Genomic DNA, 17,785 nt, shown 5'->3' with positions numbered 1-17,785 from the left:
GAAAGAAACTGTGAATTTATCCCTTGAACTTTTGAAGAAAAAACTGAGAATTGCTTATGCTTCAATTGCATCTAATATTAAACATATTGATAAATTAAATCTTGCGAAAATTTATAATAGCCTAGTTGTACCTCATCTCCTTTCTCTTTGTCCGGTTTGGCAGTTTTTTAGTGAGCCTCAGAAACTATCTGTTCGTAGAGTATATTTTCGTTATACTAAATTCCTTCTCAGTTACCCTCCTTGGACAAGAAATAGTTACTTAGTGAACAAATTCCGCCTAGTTTCTCCTACATCTATTATTGATAAAAGGCTTCATGATTTACGTTCTTCTATGTCGATAGTGTCTCACCCATGGTCAGCATTACTTATTTAATTGTTTGATTGTGTTGATTTGTATTTATTTGTACCTTTTTTTTTCTCTTATTACTCCATCTTAAGGGCGTTCCGCCCTCTTTTTGTAGATGGGTTATAAATAAATTGATTGATTGATTGATATATAAGTTATAGTTTATTTATAACTATATAATTGAAGAGTGATGGACAATTCATTTGTTATTATTATTCTTTTTTATATTTATTTATCAATTATTATTTTTAATCCAGTTATTTATTTATTTTTTTCATATATATAGGTTGTAGTTTATTTATAACTATATAATTGAAGAGTAATCGAGACTTGATTTGTTATTATTATTCTTTTTTATATTTTTATTTATCAATTATTATTTTTAATTCAGTTATCTATTTATTTATCATTTTTTTCATATATATAGGCCGAGTCACGACGTAGGCAATAATGCTCCTAAACCAATGAACAATGGGTTATAGTTTATTTATTTTTGGTTTATTTTTAATAGTTTTAATTAATTAGTTGAGGTTTAAGTCAATAGTCGAGTTAATAGGTAAGTAGTTTCGTAGACTTTCGCGCTACCGCAAACCCTCATAGGTTTTTTCAAGCGCGAAAGTGCACACAGGTAAATAAACCGTTGTTTCGAGAGGGTCTATCTTAAATTTAGCGTTCCGTTTTTTGAGATTTGTTTTGTTTTTATTTCGTCTTCTCTAGTCTTATATCGTTTTATCTAGGACTTTTATCTATATATCTTTCACCCATCGTAAAAGGATTCACGATTCGCCATCTGGGACCGAAAGTCTAGAATGTGCTTCCGTTGAGTGATAAGGCGACTGAACATCTACAGCAATTAAAAAAAAAACATTAAAGAAGTATGTATTGCGAGGGGAGGATGAGGAACCATAGTTTGTGTGGTCTTTTTTCATTTCTATTTTTTTATTTGTTTATATATATATATATTATTATATATATATATATTTTATTTGTTTATATATATATATATATATATATATATATATATATATATATATATATATATATATATATATATATATATATATATATATATATTGTTACTTATTTGGTTGAATTTACAGATATTGATTGTTGTAGTCGTTCATCCTCAGAGATTTGTTTCTTCTTAGACGGCTACTACTTAGGTGATTAAATGTTCTACTGTTTTTTTTTTACTAATAAAGTTTAATTCCATTCAAAATTCAAAAATACTTTATTTACTTTTGTGTATTGAGGGCGGACAAGTGGCGGCTTCGACCTAAATATCTGCAGATTCCTCTTAATTTTTTTCACTAGCTGGAAATGACCTCGTTTTTTCTTTTTCACAATTCTCTGCATTTTGCCCTGCATAGCCACTGTGGCCTTGGGAACTATTTGGTTATAAATCTCACCTCTTCTTTAAAAGTTCTATAATACCTTCCTTGTGCATTCTATAGGGTGCAATGACACCAATCGTCGGCAGTTCATTAGTTTCAGCAAGCAAAATGGCCAATTGTGAAGCCAAAAGTGCTTCCGCTGAATTTTGGATGTTGCTGAAAAAAAAAAAAAAAAATGTAAAATAGAGTAAGACAAATCGACTGAATGACCAGATCCAAGCTAAAAACGCTTGGAAGAATAGGAAGATAAGTCTGCAAACCAAGATTAGAATATTGGAGGGTACAGTGAAGACAGAGGTCAAATATGGCTCTGAAGCATGGGCGCTCCGAAAAGTGTATGAAGATTTACTAGATGTTTTTCAGAGAAATTGCAGAAAAAGAGCCCTAGCATCATACTTTAAACGAAGTTCAACAAGGTTCCTGTTGTGCTGAGGATGGCCCGTGAACATAGGCCGAAACATTCATTTAAAATTTTGAGTTCCACTATCTTATGAAAAAAATTCCCTATTGTTCTACTTGTTACTTATTGTTTATGATGAAAAGGCAGCGTGGTCCTCGTCACTAATTATAAACAAAACTAAAAAGAAAAATACTTCAAAAAAACTGAAATTCGAACCCTATAACACACTGCATATTTCTTTTAATGAGATACGTCCTCCCATTTGTTGGGAGGTTCATAATCATAATGATGATCCATAACATCATAATGATTTATGAATCATTATCAAATTTTGTGGATAATGTGAATGATAATTACAAAATCATATCCACATTTATGAGTTTTATCAAAAGTTCCACTGACCACCCTGGGTGGTTTTCTTGGGTCTGGAATGCAGCAAACCCATTTTAACAAAGGAGACATGACGCTCCACGAGATGATAAATAAAGAAAAAATATATTATTTAAAATTACATCTGGGACAAGCAGGAAAAAGGGGGATAAGGTGCATTGTCAAAAACTAGACTATTATATTGTAAAATAACATAAAATAAAGAATTAACTGGTGTTACTGTTTTTTCTTACAGCAATGCGAAAAAAAAATGAAAACTTAACTCTATTTTCAATCTCCTATAATAAATAAAAATCAATGGTATTTGCCTAGATAGCTAACTGGAGAGAAAGGAACATGTTAGGAAAACAATTCTTACTTCATAATATGCAAACAATCATAGTTATCACATTTTACACGGAGTTAGCCTTTATCTTCACTTTATTCAGTGTTTTACACTTTATCTACCATATTTCTGAACCTTTTGTATGTATCCAATATGCATTTTTTTAGTTTCTGGCCGTACTAGTAAATAAAAGTCTATCTAAATTATTACTCACAGCACGTGTTAAAATAAAAACAGGTTAGGTTAAGATCAGGTTTATTAGCAAATATTCAGATGACGTTCTATTTTGTATGAACACCACTGCCATTTCTATATTGGCGTCTATAAAAAAAATTCGCAGATGGTGTTTATTTCAGCACGAGCTTCAGAACTGAACAAAGGCTTATTGAATAGATATAAAAAATTAAGGAGTTTGATAGAAAAATGTAAAACACTGAAATGAATGAAGATAAATGTTAGGTGTATGCAAAATGTGTTGAACTCTGATTATTCTGCACATCATCAAGTAAAAATTGTTTTCTTAACATGTTTCCTTCTCCCCAGTTAGCTATCAAGGCAAATACTAAACTTACTTCCGCCCATTTGTTTTAAGGACGAAGAATTTTTTTTATGACTTTTAAATTTTGTATGCTTGTAGCATATTTTGATAAAACTAAAATAGAAACACTTACACTCCTTTGGTTTCTTCCTCACTGTCAATGACATCCAAGAGAATATATGGACAAACTCCAGCATATCTGACCGTTGAAGGTGCATTTAAAAGACAATTATTATAGAACCTTCTCGAAGGAAACTCACTAATGGCAGGGTGCATCCTAGAAGTAATAAATATCTTTGGTACGTCATTTACCTTCATAGGGTCAGAGTAGCACAAATTCAAAAAAAAAACTCGAAAAAAATTAGACAAATTACATGAATATCCCAAGACTTGAAAGGACATTTATCCGAAGCAACCCTAGTCTCTACATATGCCATTCTAAAACACTTGTTCACTCTAGACATCAAATCGACCGAGTCCATTATACTGTGAGTAACTCACAAAAAATCAAGGACATTTTCCCCGAGAGATGTTAGGTGGAGTCCAACCAGAAATGGAATTAGTCAATTAAATATTTTAGAAGTTGAGTTGTTTCACATGGCAAATTATTTTTTCATAAACACAGGAAGGCACACAGCTCGAAACGAAGGCAGACATCTCATTCGAATTATCTTAAGAATGGCACGTTGATAACAGAATATTTGAAGCTTCGTTCGACACCACACTCGATTTAGAACGATCTCCCTGGGCACGTTTGCTCTAAAAGTTTCTCGATTTGAAAAAATATTTACAATCTTGTTACGGATCTATATGAAAGACTAGGGGCATATCAGATACTCAAAACTTGGCACCACAAATTTAGAAACAAAAATGGAATACTTTTGTTGGAAACCAAAAATAAAATATGATGTTTTACGTCTCAGTCGAATTATCTTAAGAATAAAACGTTGATAACAGAATATTTGGAGCTTCGCTCGACACCACACTCGATTTGGAACGATCTTGCTTTAAAATTTTCTCGACTTCAAGTCCAGATATGGAGTCCAACCAGATACGGAATTAGTCAATTAAATATTTTAGCAGTTGAGTTATCTTACATGGCAAATTATTTTTTCATAAGCACACGAAGGCACACAGCTCGACACGAAGGCAGACACGGAGGCACACATCTCAGTCGAATCATCATAAGAATGACACGATGATAACGAAATATTTGAAGCTTCGTCCGATATCTCACTCCATTTGGAACGATCTTCTCTAAAACTTTCCCGACTTCAAAAGACATTTACAATCTCTTGGCGGATCGACGTAAAAAACTAGCGGCATATCAGGTACTTAAAAGTACTTGACATCGAGAATTTAGGAACAAAAAATGTTCTTGGAAACCAAAAATAAAATATGATGTTTTACGTCTCAGTCGAATTATCTTAAGAATAAAACGTTGATAACAGAATATTTGGAGCTTCGCTCGACACCACACTCGATTTGGAACGATCTTGCTTTAAAATTTTCTCGACTTCAAGTCCAGATATGGAGTCCAACCAGATACGGAATTAGTCAATTAAATATTTTAGCAGTTGAGTTATCTTACATGGCAAATTATTTTTTCATAAGCACACGAAGGCACACAGCTCGACACGAAGGCAGACACGGAGGCACACATCTCAGTCGAATCATCATAAGAATGACACGATGATAACGAAATATTTGAAGCTTCGTCCGATATCTCACTCCATTTGGAACGATCTTCTCTAAAATTTTCCCGACTTCAAAAGACATTTACAATCTCTTGGCGGATCGACGTAAAAAACTAGCGGCATATCAGGTACTTAAAAGTACTTGACATCGCGAATTTAGGAACAAAAAATGTTCTTGGAAACCAAAAATAAAATAAGATGTTTTATTGTTCACTCATTAATTTTGAATTTGAGCAGTGTATAATCTGAGTTTGCTTTAAACAAGCTTGCCAATGGTGAGAGTCCAAAGGTGCCTCCTGGTGATTAAGAAGGCGACTCTAGAGCATAGTGTTTGTTCTACCACCAAGCTCAACAGGACAAGCAAAAGGTTCACTACTTCAACAGATGTATACAATCTCGTGATGGAACGATGTAAAAGACCAGTGGCATATAAAATACTACCAAACACTACTACCTGAACCAGCCCCTCCAATAGTCCAGCTCGAATACAAAATAAACTTTGACTCCATAAAGTACGAACTAATCGTTACGCCAACTCATTTTTGCCTTTCTTCACATCGATTTTCGTTACTGAGCCGTAGTGTGTGATTTTCGTTAAAATGTAAGATTTTGTAAAAAAACTGAATTTAGCTATGCTACAATAGTTTTTAAGTATACTGACTAAAAAGGCAGCTCTGGAGAGTTTTAGTTTTCCCACCAAGTTCAACCAACCAATAAAATAAATCCAACTGTTATTAATTCTTTCTAAGATTTTGCAGTTACATCCGGATTCTGAGAATTGACATCGATTGGAATGAATAGCGAGAAATAAACGAATAACCATAAATGATAACTAAGTAATAAACACGGTAAAAAATATAGTCCATAACTCAAATAATTTGAAATAAAAATTAAATACAGGTACGGCGAAGAAATAACTACATAAAAGATATGCAAACTGGCGAAAAGAGTGACCGGGCTATTGACCACGGAATCTATTTATTTCCCCTGTGAGTTTTTTTTTGTTGGAGGGGGGAAGGAAATATGAAAGATTGTATTTTGGGTCATAATTTTTTATTTTACTACGAGGAAGTTTCATTGAAATAGTCAAGAGGAAAAAGAAAAAACAAAGCCCACAGGTAATTTTGAGCATCCGACTTCTTGTACAAAGGGAAAATAACTACCACACCAGTAGATTTTTTAAGCAATTATTTTATATTAGTAAATGTTACACAATAAAAAATACAGAATATTCTTTATTCAAGAAGATGATCCGTGAGACAACTAAAATATCTAAGACAAATTACCTTCTAAACTTATCCTGCGTTTAGTGCATCCGGGTAATAATTTGCTAAGGGCGGGAAGTCAAGCTTATAGAGGGCCTGAAAAGTCCATTTTACGTCTAATTCCCCAGGGTGATCTTAGGTAAGAACCCTCTTACCCCAGATTATTAATCAAACAGTTCGTGGTCAATAACTGTAGCAAGGAGCGACCCGGCTCAATAGTAACCAAAACTCTAAAAAATGGAATTTTGGTACCAATAGCTACATCAAAAGAATTGCATTCTAATGCTGATTTTAAATATATAAGTTTCATCAAGTTTAGTCTTACCCATCAAAAGTTACGAACCTGAGAAAATTTGTGTTATTTTAGAAAATAGGGGGAAACACCCCCTAAAAGTCATAGAATCTTAACAAAAATCACACCATCAGATTCACCGTATCAGAGAACCCTCCTGTAGAAGTTTCAAGCTCCTATCTACAAAAATGTGGAATTTTATATTTTTTGCCAGAAGGCAGATCACGGATGCGTGTTTGTTTGTTTGTTTTTTTGTTGTTTTTTTGTTGTTTTTTTGTCCACAGGTGATCGTATCGACCCAGTTGTCCTAGAATGTTGCAAGAGGGCTCATTCTAACGGAAATGAAAATTTCTAGTGCGCTTTTTAAGTGACCAAACAATTGGAGGGCACCTAGGCCTCCTCCTAAACTAATTATTTTCCCGAAGTCAACGGATCAAAATTCTGAGATAGCCATTTTATTCAGCGTAGTCGAAAAACCTTATAACTATGTCTTTGGGCACGACTTACTCCCCCACAGTCCCCGTGGGAGGGGTTACAAGTTCAAAACTTTGACCAGTGGTTACATATAGTAATGGTTATTGGGAAGTGTACAGGCGTTTTCAGGAGGATGTTTTGGTTGGAGGCAGGGGTTGAGAAGAGGGAGATATGCTCGGAGGACTTTCAATCGAGGAATTTGTCATGGGGGAAGAAAATTTCCATGAAGGGAGCACAGGATTTACTAGCATTACTTAAAAAAAGCAATGAAAAAATAAATATGATTTTTTTTTCAGCTGGAAGTAAGCAGCAGCATTAAAACTTAAAACCAACAGAAGTTATTACCCATTTGAGGGGCTCACCTCCTCCTAATACCTGGCTCTTTACGCTAAAGTATTTTACTGTTTTAAAATGTAGAGTTAAGAGAAAGAGTCAAACTTTAGCGTAAAGAGCGGGGCGTTGAGAAGGAAAAGCCCCTTTCATATACGGAGTAATTTCTGTTCGTTTTAAGTTTTAACGTCGCTCCTTACTTTCATTTAAAAAACTTGTTTTTTTTATTTAATTATTATTAAGATTAGTATTATTATTTATTATTAATAATAAAGTTTAATAAACTAACTATGATAGTTTAATAATTATATTATGATTATTAATATTAAAATAATATAGTATTAATAAACTAATCAGCATTATTGGTATTATTACCAGATTAGTTCAATTCATTCAATCTCAATTCAAATTTATTATTAAAAAAAAAAAAAAAAAAAACACACAACACCAATAATAATAAAGATCCTAGAAACGAATTTGTTAAGAACCAAAAAAACAACAAAAACTTGGAAATGAAGAAGAGAGAAAAAAAGAAAAGAGAAAACATGGGTAATTAAAACAAATTGAATATTTTTTTTTATTATTTTTTTTTTTTTTTTTATTCATCGTCTCTGATTGCTCATGATGTGATTCTCTGTGCATGTTTGTTTGATTGTTTTGTTTTTGTGTTTTTATTTTGTCTTTCTGCTTTGTGTGGTGGGCCGTGGACTTGGGTATTGGATCTTCAACTAATATTGTTTATGTTATAAATATTGATGGGGTCACCGCAATCACGAGCTCTGTCTGTCCGTGGTGACCCAGTGTATTTTATTTGTTATGCGTATTATATTAATAAACAGAAATTGTTAGAAAAAAAAGGCAAAAACTAAAGATGCCATATAAGACTTTTCGTTAAAGAATTAATGCTTAGCAAATTTTAATGCAACAAACGCTTTTTTAAACTTCCCCTAAGAGTCCCTACTTCCAACAGGTCCCTCATAAACTGTTTCGAGGGACCTAGTTGCCCTCCAATCTCTTTTGGCTCTTAAGGTGAATTAGAATTTTCAATTTACAATCAAATGACCCCCCTCTGAATTTTATACAAGCTGCACCCTTTCTATAAGAACCCTATGCGCCTCCAGGGCATAACTTACAATACCTGCCTCGGGCTCTGGGGGTTGTATCGATTTCAGAGTCTTTGGTATCTCATCTTTGAATTTTTTTTAACAGAGTACGCTGTCCTCTAATTTCTATTCTTTCCGTAACTTCCTTTTTATTGGATGCTTTTCAGCCTCCATAACAGACTTACTTTTCAGCCATTTTGTTTAAAAAAAAACTGACACTTCCTTCTGATTTCAGTGCAAACCCATTCCTTCAGTCGGAAACTTAATTAAATACCATCTAAAAAGTTTTATCTTCTTGATTAACTGGTTTTCCACGCCGCATCAATCCTGGAGCACCGACATGGTTCTGGACTTGCAACTGACAGTCCCTATCCCCCAATTCCACAACTTAGACGCAGCTTATGATACCCCAACAAAAATGTGGACTCCACCGACAACACCCTCTCCCACTCCCTCTGACCTACTAGGGATGGTTTCAATGACAAAAATTGTCCATGCCGTTGCTCCTAACCACTTTTCTTTATATCACTGGACAGGTGCGCATGCAGCTTTTCAAAGACAGGGTGGATTTGAAAAAAAACCCACCAGAGATCAAGGCCGTATCCAGAGGGTGGGGTGAGGGGCTTGAACCCCCCTCCTTCAAATTTTTGTCCAATTCGTAATAAAAATAAATATTAACAAATTTTTGCGAGGGTAAAAAGTTTTTTTGTACCCTCACTCACGAAAAACATTTATTTTGCAAAATCCCCCCCCCCCCCAAAAAAAAATCCTGGATATAGCCTTGTCAGAGATAAGAATGTTGCAAGAGAAAATATGATAAAATTACAATAAATAACCAAAGAATCTCAAGGCTCCAGGGGAGGGGGTAGCATAGACCTATATGCCCCTTGCACGTGTCTGGTCTCGAATATCTCGCAGTAGACACATCCCTTCCATTCCAGAGAGTACGTTCAATGTTTGCCCCAATTAACTCTAAACCCCCTTCTCTTTTTCCTCAAACATGGCCCCTTAGTAGATATTTAAAGCATAGTCTCCTATTGCTAACTATATTAATTATGGCGCACAGTCTAGTCTTCAGTGCTTGACTAAGAATATTTAAATTTGTTTTACGCTTTTACGCTACTTTTATACGCTATTAAAATTTGACCTTTTAATTTTAAAAATTTAATTTAAATCTTTAAAAGTCAAGTAGTCAGTCAAATGCTTCTAACTTCCTACCCACGCATTTATGCTCCATTGTCTGCTTCCATTACATCACTTTTACGATCTTTCTAATGGGCCGCAACTCACATTTCTGGTTTTATTGCAAAACTGTCAAACTTTTAGACGAAGAATTAGAAATGAAAATATTAAGGAGTTTTAAAGTTTTTACACGGAAACAAGCTAATAATGCCTAATTAAGATTGAATTGGAAACACATTTTTCCAAGACCATTGCATGATCTTTAAATATTATATATGAAATTGGATACAAATGTGGCCAGAAACGGACAAGCACCGATCAGACTTAGTGGGTAAGAGGGAAACTGATCACGGCATCCTCTATTACTTTTAGAAAAAGAAATTAAAATTGAAATGCTTCGGAATTGGAAATCGGAAGCTAATAATGCCTAAATCAGATAAATTGGAAACATATTTTTCCAAGATCGTATAACATGTCCTTGAATTATTACATATAAAAGTAGATTCAAATATAACAAGAAATGTTTCAGCACCGATTAGATCGATTGGAGGGCAAGAGAGAAACCAAAAAAAGGGCACCGGAGAATGGGGCAATATATTTCGTATTTCTTAACTACTGTACGGAAAACAAACATTTTAATTTCAGCATACTCAGCAAAATTTTGCATGACAGTCAACTAAAAAAAAAAAAAAAAAAAAAAAAAAAAAAAAAAAAAAAAAAAAAAAAAAAAAAAAAAAAAAAAAAAAAAAAAAAAAAAAAGTGGAATTGAACCCACTTTTCGGATGGCCTACTGTTTGAAACACGATCAGTCAATTGGGTATGCAAAACAATCCGTATATAGTTTTTCTGGAAGACATATAGCAAATCTTCCTCTTTTATTCGAAGAACCCATGCTTCAGAAACATACTTGACCACTGTCATTAACAAAGCTTCCACTATTGTAATGTTGGTTCACAGACTTATCTTCCTATTCTCTCAAACTTTTTTCAACTGTGAAAAAACACCCAGAGCCTTGGCTATTCTACTTTTAACATCATCACAGAAGCCATCGTCTTTACTAATGATACTACTAAGGTAAGTGAAGCTGTCCACTTGATCGATCTTTTTGTTACCCGACGTCACCTTTTCATCTTCGCTTATTCGTAACATTTACGACTTGGTTTTCTAATCATTAATATATTTTTTCTTTAAGTGGGAGTAGGGGTTGGGCTTATCTGATCTTTGGACTATTTAGAAACCCTCGCATAAAAATCTTATATGCCCTCAGGGAATAGCTTACAACACTTGTCCCAAGCTCATGGGGGTTGTACTGACCCCGAAATTGTTGTTATCTGATTTTGAACCTAATTAAAAAAATTGTCTATCTGAAAAATTCGATCGGATGAGTTTGGGAAAAAGAGGGCAGGGGGCCTAGTTACTCTCAAGTCCCTTTGCACTTTAAAAAAGGGATATAGAAATTTCAGTTTCCAATGAAGAGATCTCCCTCCGAATTTTATACGACCACCCCTTCCATAAAAACCTTATTTGCCCCCAGGACATAATTTACAACACTTGCCCCCGGGTTATGGGGTTTGTTTAAACACCAGCGTTTTGCTACATGAACTTTGGTCTTTTTTGAACAAAATGACAATCTCAAAATTTTTATCAGATGCATTTGGGAAAAAAGGGCGGAAGGGCGGTGGGGGAGGGGGCTAGTTGCCATCCGATTACTTTTGACTCTTAAAAAGGGAACTGAAACTTTCAATTTCTAATAATTTGACTCCCATCCCTCCCCCCGAAGCTTATACGATCATCCTTTACACGATAACCTTATATGTCCCCGGGGTATAGGTTACAACTCTTCCCCCGAGCTCTGGGAGGTTATGTTGACACCAAAGTTTTGTTATCGACCCTTGGAGTATTTCTAACAAAATGGCTATCTCAAAGTTTTGATCGGATGATAGGGGGCGGGTAGATGACCTCTGATCACTTTTGAATCTAAAGAAAGGAACTAGAGTTTTCAATTTCTCATCAAATGAGCCCCTTTGAAGTTTATACGACCACCCATTCCATAAAAACTTTACACCCCCCCCCAACAGAGCATAACTTACATAAACTGCCCCTCGGGCTCTGGGGGGTTCTGCCAACCCCGGAGTATTTGTTATCTGATATTCGAACTATTTTCTAACAAAATGGCTATCTTAGAGTTGTGATCGGAAACATTTGGGAAAAAGAGGTGCGGAGGGGGGGGGGGGCTAGTTGCCCTCCAATCTCTTTTGGCTCTTAAAAAGTTAATTAGAACTTTCAATTTACAATCAAATGAGCCGCCTCTGAATTTTATAGAACCTGCACCCCTTCCGTAAGAACCATATATGCCCCCAGGGCGTAGCTTACAATGCTTGCCCCCGGGCTCTGGGGGCTATATCGACTTCGGAGTTTTTGGTATCTCATCTTTGAACTATTTTTGACAGAATGGCTATCTCAAAATTTTTATCAGAAACATTTGGGGAAAAAGGGGATGGGTAGGGGGCTAGTTACCCTTCTATCAATTTTGACTCTTAAAAAAGGCACTAGAACTTTTAATTTTTAACCGAATGAGCCATCTCCAAAGTTTCTACAACCACCCCTTCCATAAGAAGTGCTTCTAGGAAAAAATAATAATAATAAAACAATGGAGCCTTATGGCCTTTACCATAGGCAACACTATACGTTGCCTATGATACTACTAAGGTAAGTGAAGCTGTCCACTAGATCAATCTTTTCGTTACACAACGTCACCTTTTCATCTTCACTTATTCCTACCCTTGGCAACTTACTTTTCTTACTATTAATGTTCAGACCTATTCTAGCACCCTGAACCCACAGGATTAATAAAAATTCATTTAATTTTCTTCCACTTTCATCTAGGATGCTTAAATCATCAGCATAATATACGCCCAGGAATTTTTTTCCTCCCCATTTGATTACGTGTTCTCCTATTGCCTTTCCTGTGCTCTTCAGACGAAGTACAACAAAATGATCCATATAAATAGGGATAGGACACAACCTTGCTTAACTCCAGTAGCAATACAAAACCAGTAACTAACCTAATGTCCTATCTTAACCGCAGCAGTATTATTATAGTGGTAAAAAGTCCACCTCAATTTGATTGGTTTTCTTATATGGCGTATTTTCGTAAGCCAAATCATATTGACTCAATAAGTGTATATAAGAGAGGGGATTCATTTATGCTAACATTTTATAGCCTTATTGGATTGAGTGTTCTGGTGGCATCGGCCTTTGGTTACAAAGCAACGTTAAGTCGAATTGGAGTAGGACATATTGAGATTAGAGACGATGACCCTAGTTTATTCAATAACAAATTTGAACAAGATTTGGGTAAAGACATATCTATTCTCTTTCCTTACCTGTACTGAGTCCTAAGAGACAGGATATTATCATCGCCATATACTTTAGCAAGTCGCCAAAAAAGTGATTTGTGATAACCAACACTGGCTGCGACCTAAAAAAGAATAGAAAACCAGTAAAAAAAAGTATGTTCTGAGATTATCTAAATCTAGAGCATACATTTCTCTAGAAATAAAACCAAATACTGAATAAAGCAAATGCTGTTTATGTTCATAGACAAAATGAATATAAAAAAATAAATACACTTTGAAAAAGTATGAAGCATTTTCATTGAATAAAGCCTCTTTCTGTTTTGCTGATGGAGATTCTAGACGGAAGTAGAAACTTTTTGGTTGTGTTCCTTGAAAAAGCAAAAAAAGTTACTGCTTCAAACGAAAAAATTTCAATGTCCGAAAACTGTTGGAAAGTCTTTTTCAGACTTCCTTTGAAGCATATGCAGTTGGTATAATTTATTTATTATATAATTTCATTCTTTAATTTATTTAATTGTATAATTTAATTTATTTAATTGGTAACTGTTAGTAACTCTCAGCCAATCACTTATCTCAAAACAATCACATGATTTTATAAAACGAGTGCCTGACGCGAATGTTCTCCATAGTACAATCATAGTCAGAAGTGTTTCCGGTCCTCTGAAGAGAATATACGTTTTTTTACTTTTTTTGAATAAAATTTAACCAGTTTAACTTTTCTTTATGTACCAGATTATATACCCAAGACCAGACTTAAACCTTTGGAATCCTTAGGCCCAAGCGGATTTGCCACTCCATTTTTGCAAGATTTTCGTAGATTTCCCCGAATTTCGAATCACCAAACTTCAGGAAAAATCATTTTTCTGTGAATAGGCAGCTCAGCAAAATCACATCAAGAGAAGAAATCACCCGGTGTCTTTTTTTGCACCTCTCTGCATTGTGCACCCCCTAGACCCGGGCCTACTGGGCGTATGCGTAAATCCTGGCCTGTATATACCAATGAAATTATGTGGGCTAAAATTACACAACGTTTTCTTTGATTCTTTAATACTGATGTTTGAATTGACTAGACGAAAACTTTAGATTGACTAGAACTTCAGACAAGAGATTAGCCGAGCATGTGGCACTCGTTTTAGTTGGGCTGACTAATAGACTGGAGATACCAACATTTCTACAAGCAGTCCTAAGACACGTATTGAATACGGGTTTGCTTTTCCATACCAAGGCTGAATTTTGCTTGTTCTTTCAAAATGAATGAAAAATTGTCTATATTTCCAATTGTGAAAGCTTTTGATTATATTTAAAAAGCTTTGCCAAGGGTCGTATCCAGTTTTTTTTTTTTGGGGGGGGGGGTATAATAATTTCTTTTTTCTTTTTTGATAAAAAAAATCTAAGACACGTATCTAAAATTTAATTATATTCATTTTTGTTACATTTTTGCGAGTCCGACAAACATTTCGGGAGGGGGGGGGGTATCTCATTTAAAGAGATAATTATTATACTGTTATCTCATTTAAAGAGGTAACAGTATAATATTAATTAATAACCTGATTACTAATAATAATATATATTAAGTCACGGTGTAGGTTATTCTATCTAAAGGGTTATAATAAGACTGAATTCAAAGACTGAAAATGGCCAGACCAGGGAGTCGGAGGGGGGCTATTGAAAATTAGATTTAAAGGATCATAAAAAACATGTATGTAATGTTACATAATCATATGTCGGTAGAAATACTTTCGTTGCATTTGAATCTAAAAAAAATAAAAAAAATGAAATGTATTTCAAAATATATCCAAGGTGACCTCATATAGGCATTCAGTTTGATCATTGGTTTAAAAGAATAATAAAATACATGTGTATAATATAATATAATTTTTTTGATTAATAATCTGGAATGTAAAGGAAAAAACTATTTTGGTAATTCCTTTTTCATTACACTGAAGTTTAAATTATACCAAAAAAATTTAAATACTTTATAAAATTGTGTTGGCTGACATATACTAAGCAATGGTGGATCTAGAATGAAATGGGAGGGAATTCACTGATTAAGTCACATCCGAAGCTTATACTATCTTAATTTCTCATTATATTTCTTTTCTTTTCTAATTAAAAAGTATTCTATATTTTACTTTCACAGTCATTCCTCCCACAAAGAGCAGCGAAAAATCACCACGACTGAATTACGAAAAAAAATATATATATAAATCTCAGGAATGCTCAGCGTTCACCATTAGTGCATGGTGAATGTCGACATCCTCCGGTGAAAGTCAGAAACAAGGATATTTAACAAATATTTGGGACACACACTAAACGACTATATATTTTTTTTAACATTCAACGGTGAATGCAACAGATTAAATTGCATTGCAAACGAAAATGTGACTTAAAACTAAAGACTAAACCGATAATTTTGAAATTACGGAATTTAAGTATTTCTGAAAACTACGATCGAATAAGAAACGTGTTAAGCAGGAAGGAAGGGATAAACTCATGAGGGATTTCTTAATTCAATTGAAATTGCTGATTTGCCACCCTAGAATTTTGAAATTAAAGAATAAAACGATGATTATGCCAATTTTAGATATTTCAGAGGGCAAAGGCATTGGAACACGTGATTTTACATTAACCTTTAACCTTTTCCTTCGCTTTCATTTTTAATTCGTTCTGCTCCTCGTTGTTGTATGTCTTTGTAACCACGTGTTTCAATCTTCACTTTTGTCTTGACTCGTTTTATTTTTTACTGTGGCCTATCTTCTAACTGGAGATTTCTCGGATTTTCACTTTTGTTTTGACTCGTCGTTATTGTCATTGAAGCAAAGTATTCTAACTGTATTTTTCTTTCTTCTTCGTTTTCACTCATCACTACTTGAGACATTTTTCAAAGCCTTTTGCCTTAGCTGTTCGGATCAGTCTTGTCACATTTGATGGTCTAGGTTGTTCATTTTCACCCATTGTGAATTTGCATTTCTCAGGTCGTCCTTTTGATCTTGTCTCATTTGATGGCCCTGTTTGTTCATTTTAACCAACTGTTAATTAACATTTTTGTTCTCTAGTAATTATGATACTGCTTGAAACGCCTTTTGTAAATAGATTCATTACACTTGGTATTTATCCTTAGCCATCTTTCTTGTGTAATTTTTCATGCTTCATATATACTAAAGACAATATGACCACTTCTGAGGCGGAAATGACGTATAAGGCTCTAAAAATGTTCAGAAATAAGTAGTCATTCACATGAATTTTTTCCAAAATTAAGTTAAAGGATGTAAGTTAAATGGAGTGAGAGTGAAATTAGTTCTGTGCGTAAAAATGTGTAAGTAAAAGAGGATGCTATTTGAATAAAAAATTCATATATAAGAAAGTGTCAAAGTAATCGTCAAAGCAAATCGTTTACCAAATGTTTAGAGAAAATCTTGCACGAAGAAACACGCAAAGGAGTAAATTTCCCAAGAGCCTTAGTCACAAAATTCCCCTAGCGTACATATTTTGAAAAGTATAACCATCAGCACGGAAATCTCAGCTTCCTTGAATCCCATTAAAATCTCATTTATTCTAGAGAGCAAGGCTGGCATAAAAAGATAAAGACGACAGAATCTTAAATCCGGGCCTTTGGACCTGTGTCCCTCCCCGGATATGATCTCCAAATTCAATACCTACGTATCAAACCATTAATGTCTTTCCTTTTTTTAAATCTACTCCATTCCCCGCAGTGTGTTTTTATTTTCAACTGCTAAATAAAAAAAAAACTTTTTTCGACGGAAAGTAAGGAGCAATATAATTATTTAAAAACGAACATGAGTTATTGTGTATATGAGGGATGTTGCCCCCTCCTCAGCACATGACTTCACCCTAAAATTTCGTAGCACTTTGAAAAAGCTTAACATTGTTCTAATTAAACGATCCTCGTGCTTAAGACGTTGTTCTTTAAGAGTTGGGACAAAATTTGAAATTTAGTGTAAAGAGCGAGGTATTGAGGAGGGGCAACACCCCCTAATATACGTAACAATTTCTGCTTGTTTTAAGTCTTTATGTTGAAAAAACATTCCTCAGCTTCCCATCCCATTAAAATCTCCATTCCTCCTCCCATTAAAATCTCAATGATTCTAGAGAGCAAGGCTGGCGATAAAGACCTCAGAATATTTTTAAAAATTTTCCGGTTCTCACTGTTGTGATTAATGAAGGGATTTTGCGTGTAATAACAAAGAGCTCTGAGGCTCTCTTTTGATACAACCCGGCAAACACTATTTTGATTGTTTGTAGAGAACACGGTGCACAAATTTTGGTGGTGGTTGGTAATTTCACTTTAAGTAGACATGCTATTTATAGTAGCAAATCTATATATTTTTCCACTTTTGTATTCATGAAAAATATAGTCAATTTTTTCCAAGTGGTTAGTATATTTACTCCTCATTTATTTTTTTTGTTAATGATTAGTATAAACTAGGTACAAAGTCAACGACAAAGACGTTTCCGGTGTGGAGTGGAAAAACATTTTCCTCCGTAAGGAAGTCTGTAACTGGAAAACTTAAAAAAGGGACACTTTGGGAGTCTCCAATTGGTGCATTTCCCTTATCTGGTCTTCTGTCAGAGTGCCAATCAACGACATGGTACTAATCACTACTACATAGTGACTTAAACTCAATCCTCAACATTTAAAGGAAAGTGTCAAATCCATTCAGCTGTAGTA

The 17,785-nt window shown here is 34.3% G+C and overlaps 1 protein-coding gene across 2 annotated transcripts in view; it reads right to left on the bottom strand.

The window, feature by feature from the left end:
* Positions 1 to 17,785, bottom strand: part of LOC136039172 (probable helicase senataxin) — a 133,775-nt gene that overhangs the window by 10,331 nt on the left and 105,659 nt on the right. For both annotated transcript variants that reach the window (XM_065722686.1, XM_065722685.1), the window contains exons 9-11: positions 13,123 to 13,217; positions 3,527 to 3,670; positions 1,756 to 1,896 (exon numbers count right to left, since the gene is read on the bottom strand). In XM_065722686.1, coding sequence (XP_065578758.1) covers positions 1,756 to 1,896; positions 3,527 to 3,670; positions 13,123 to 13,217 — 380 coding nt within the window. The remainder of the gene's footprint in view (positions 1 to 1,755; positions 1,897 to 3,526; positions 3,671 to 13,122; positions 13,218 to 17,785) is intronic.

This window comes from Artemia franciscana, chromosome 19 (genome assembly GCF_032884065.1).
Source record: "Artemia franciscana chromosome 19, ASM3288406v1, whole genome shotgun sequence".
Lineage (NCBI taxonomy): Eukaryota > Metazoa > Arthropoda > Branchiopoda > Anostraca > Artemiidae > Artemia > Artemia franciscana.
This window is presented reverse-complemented; position numbering and strand designations above follow the sequence as displayed.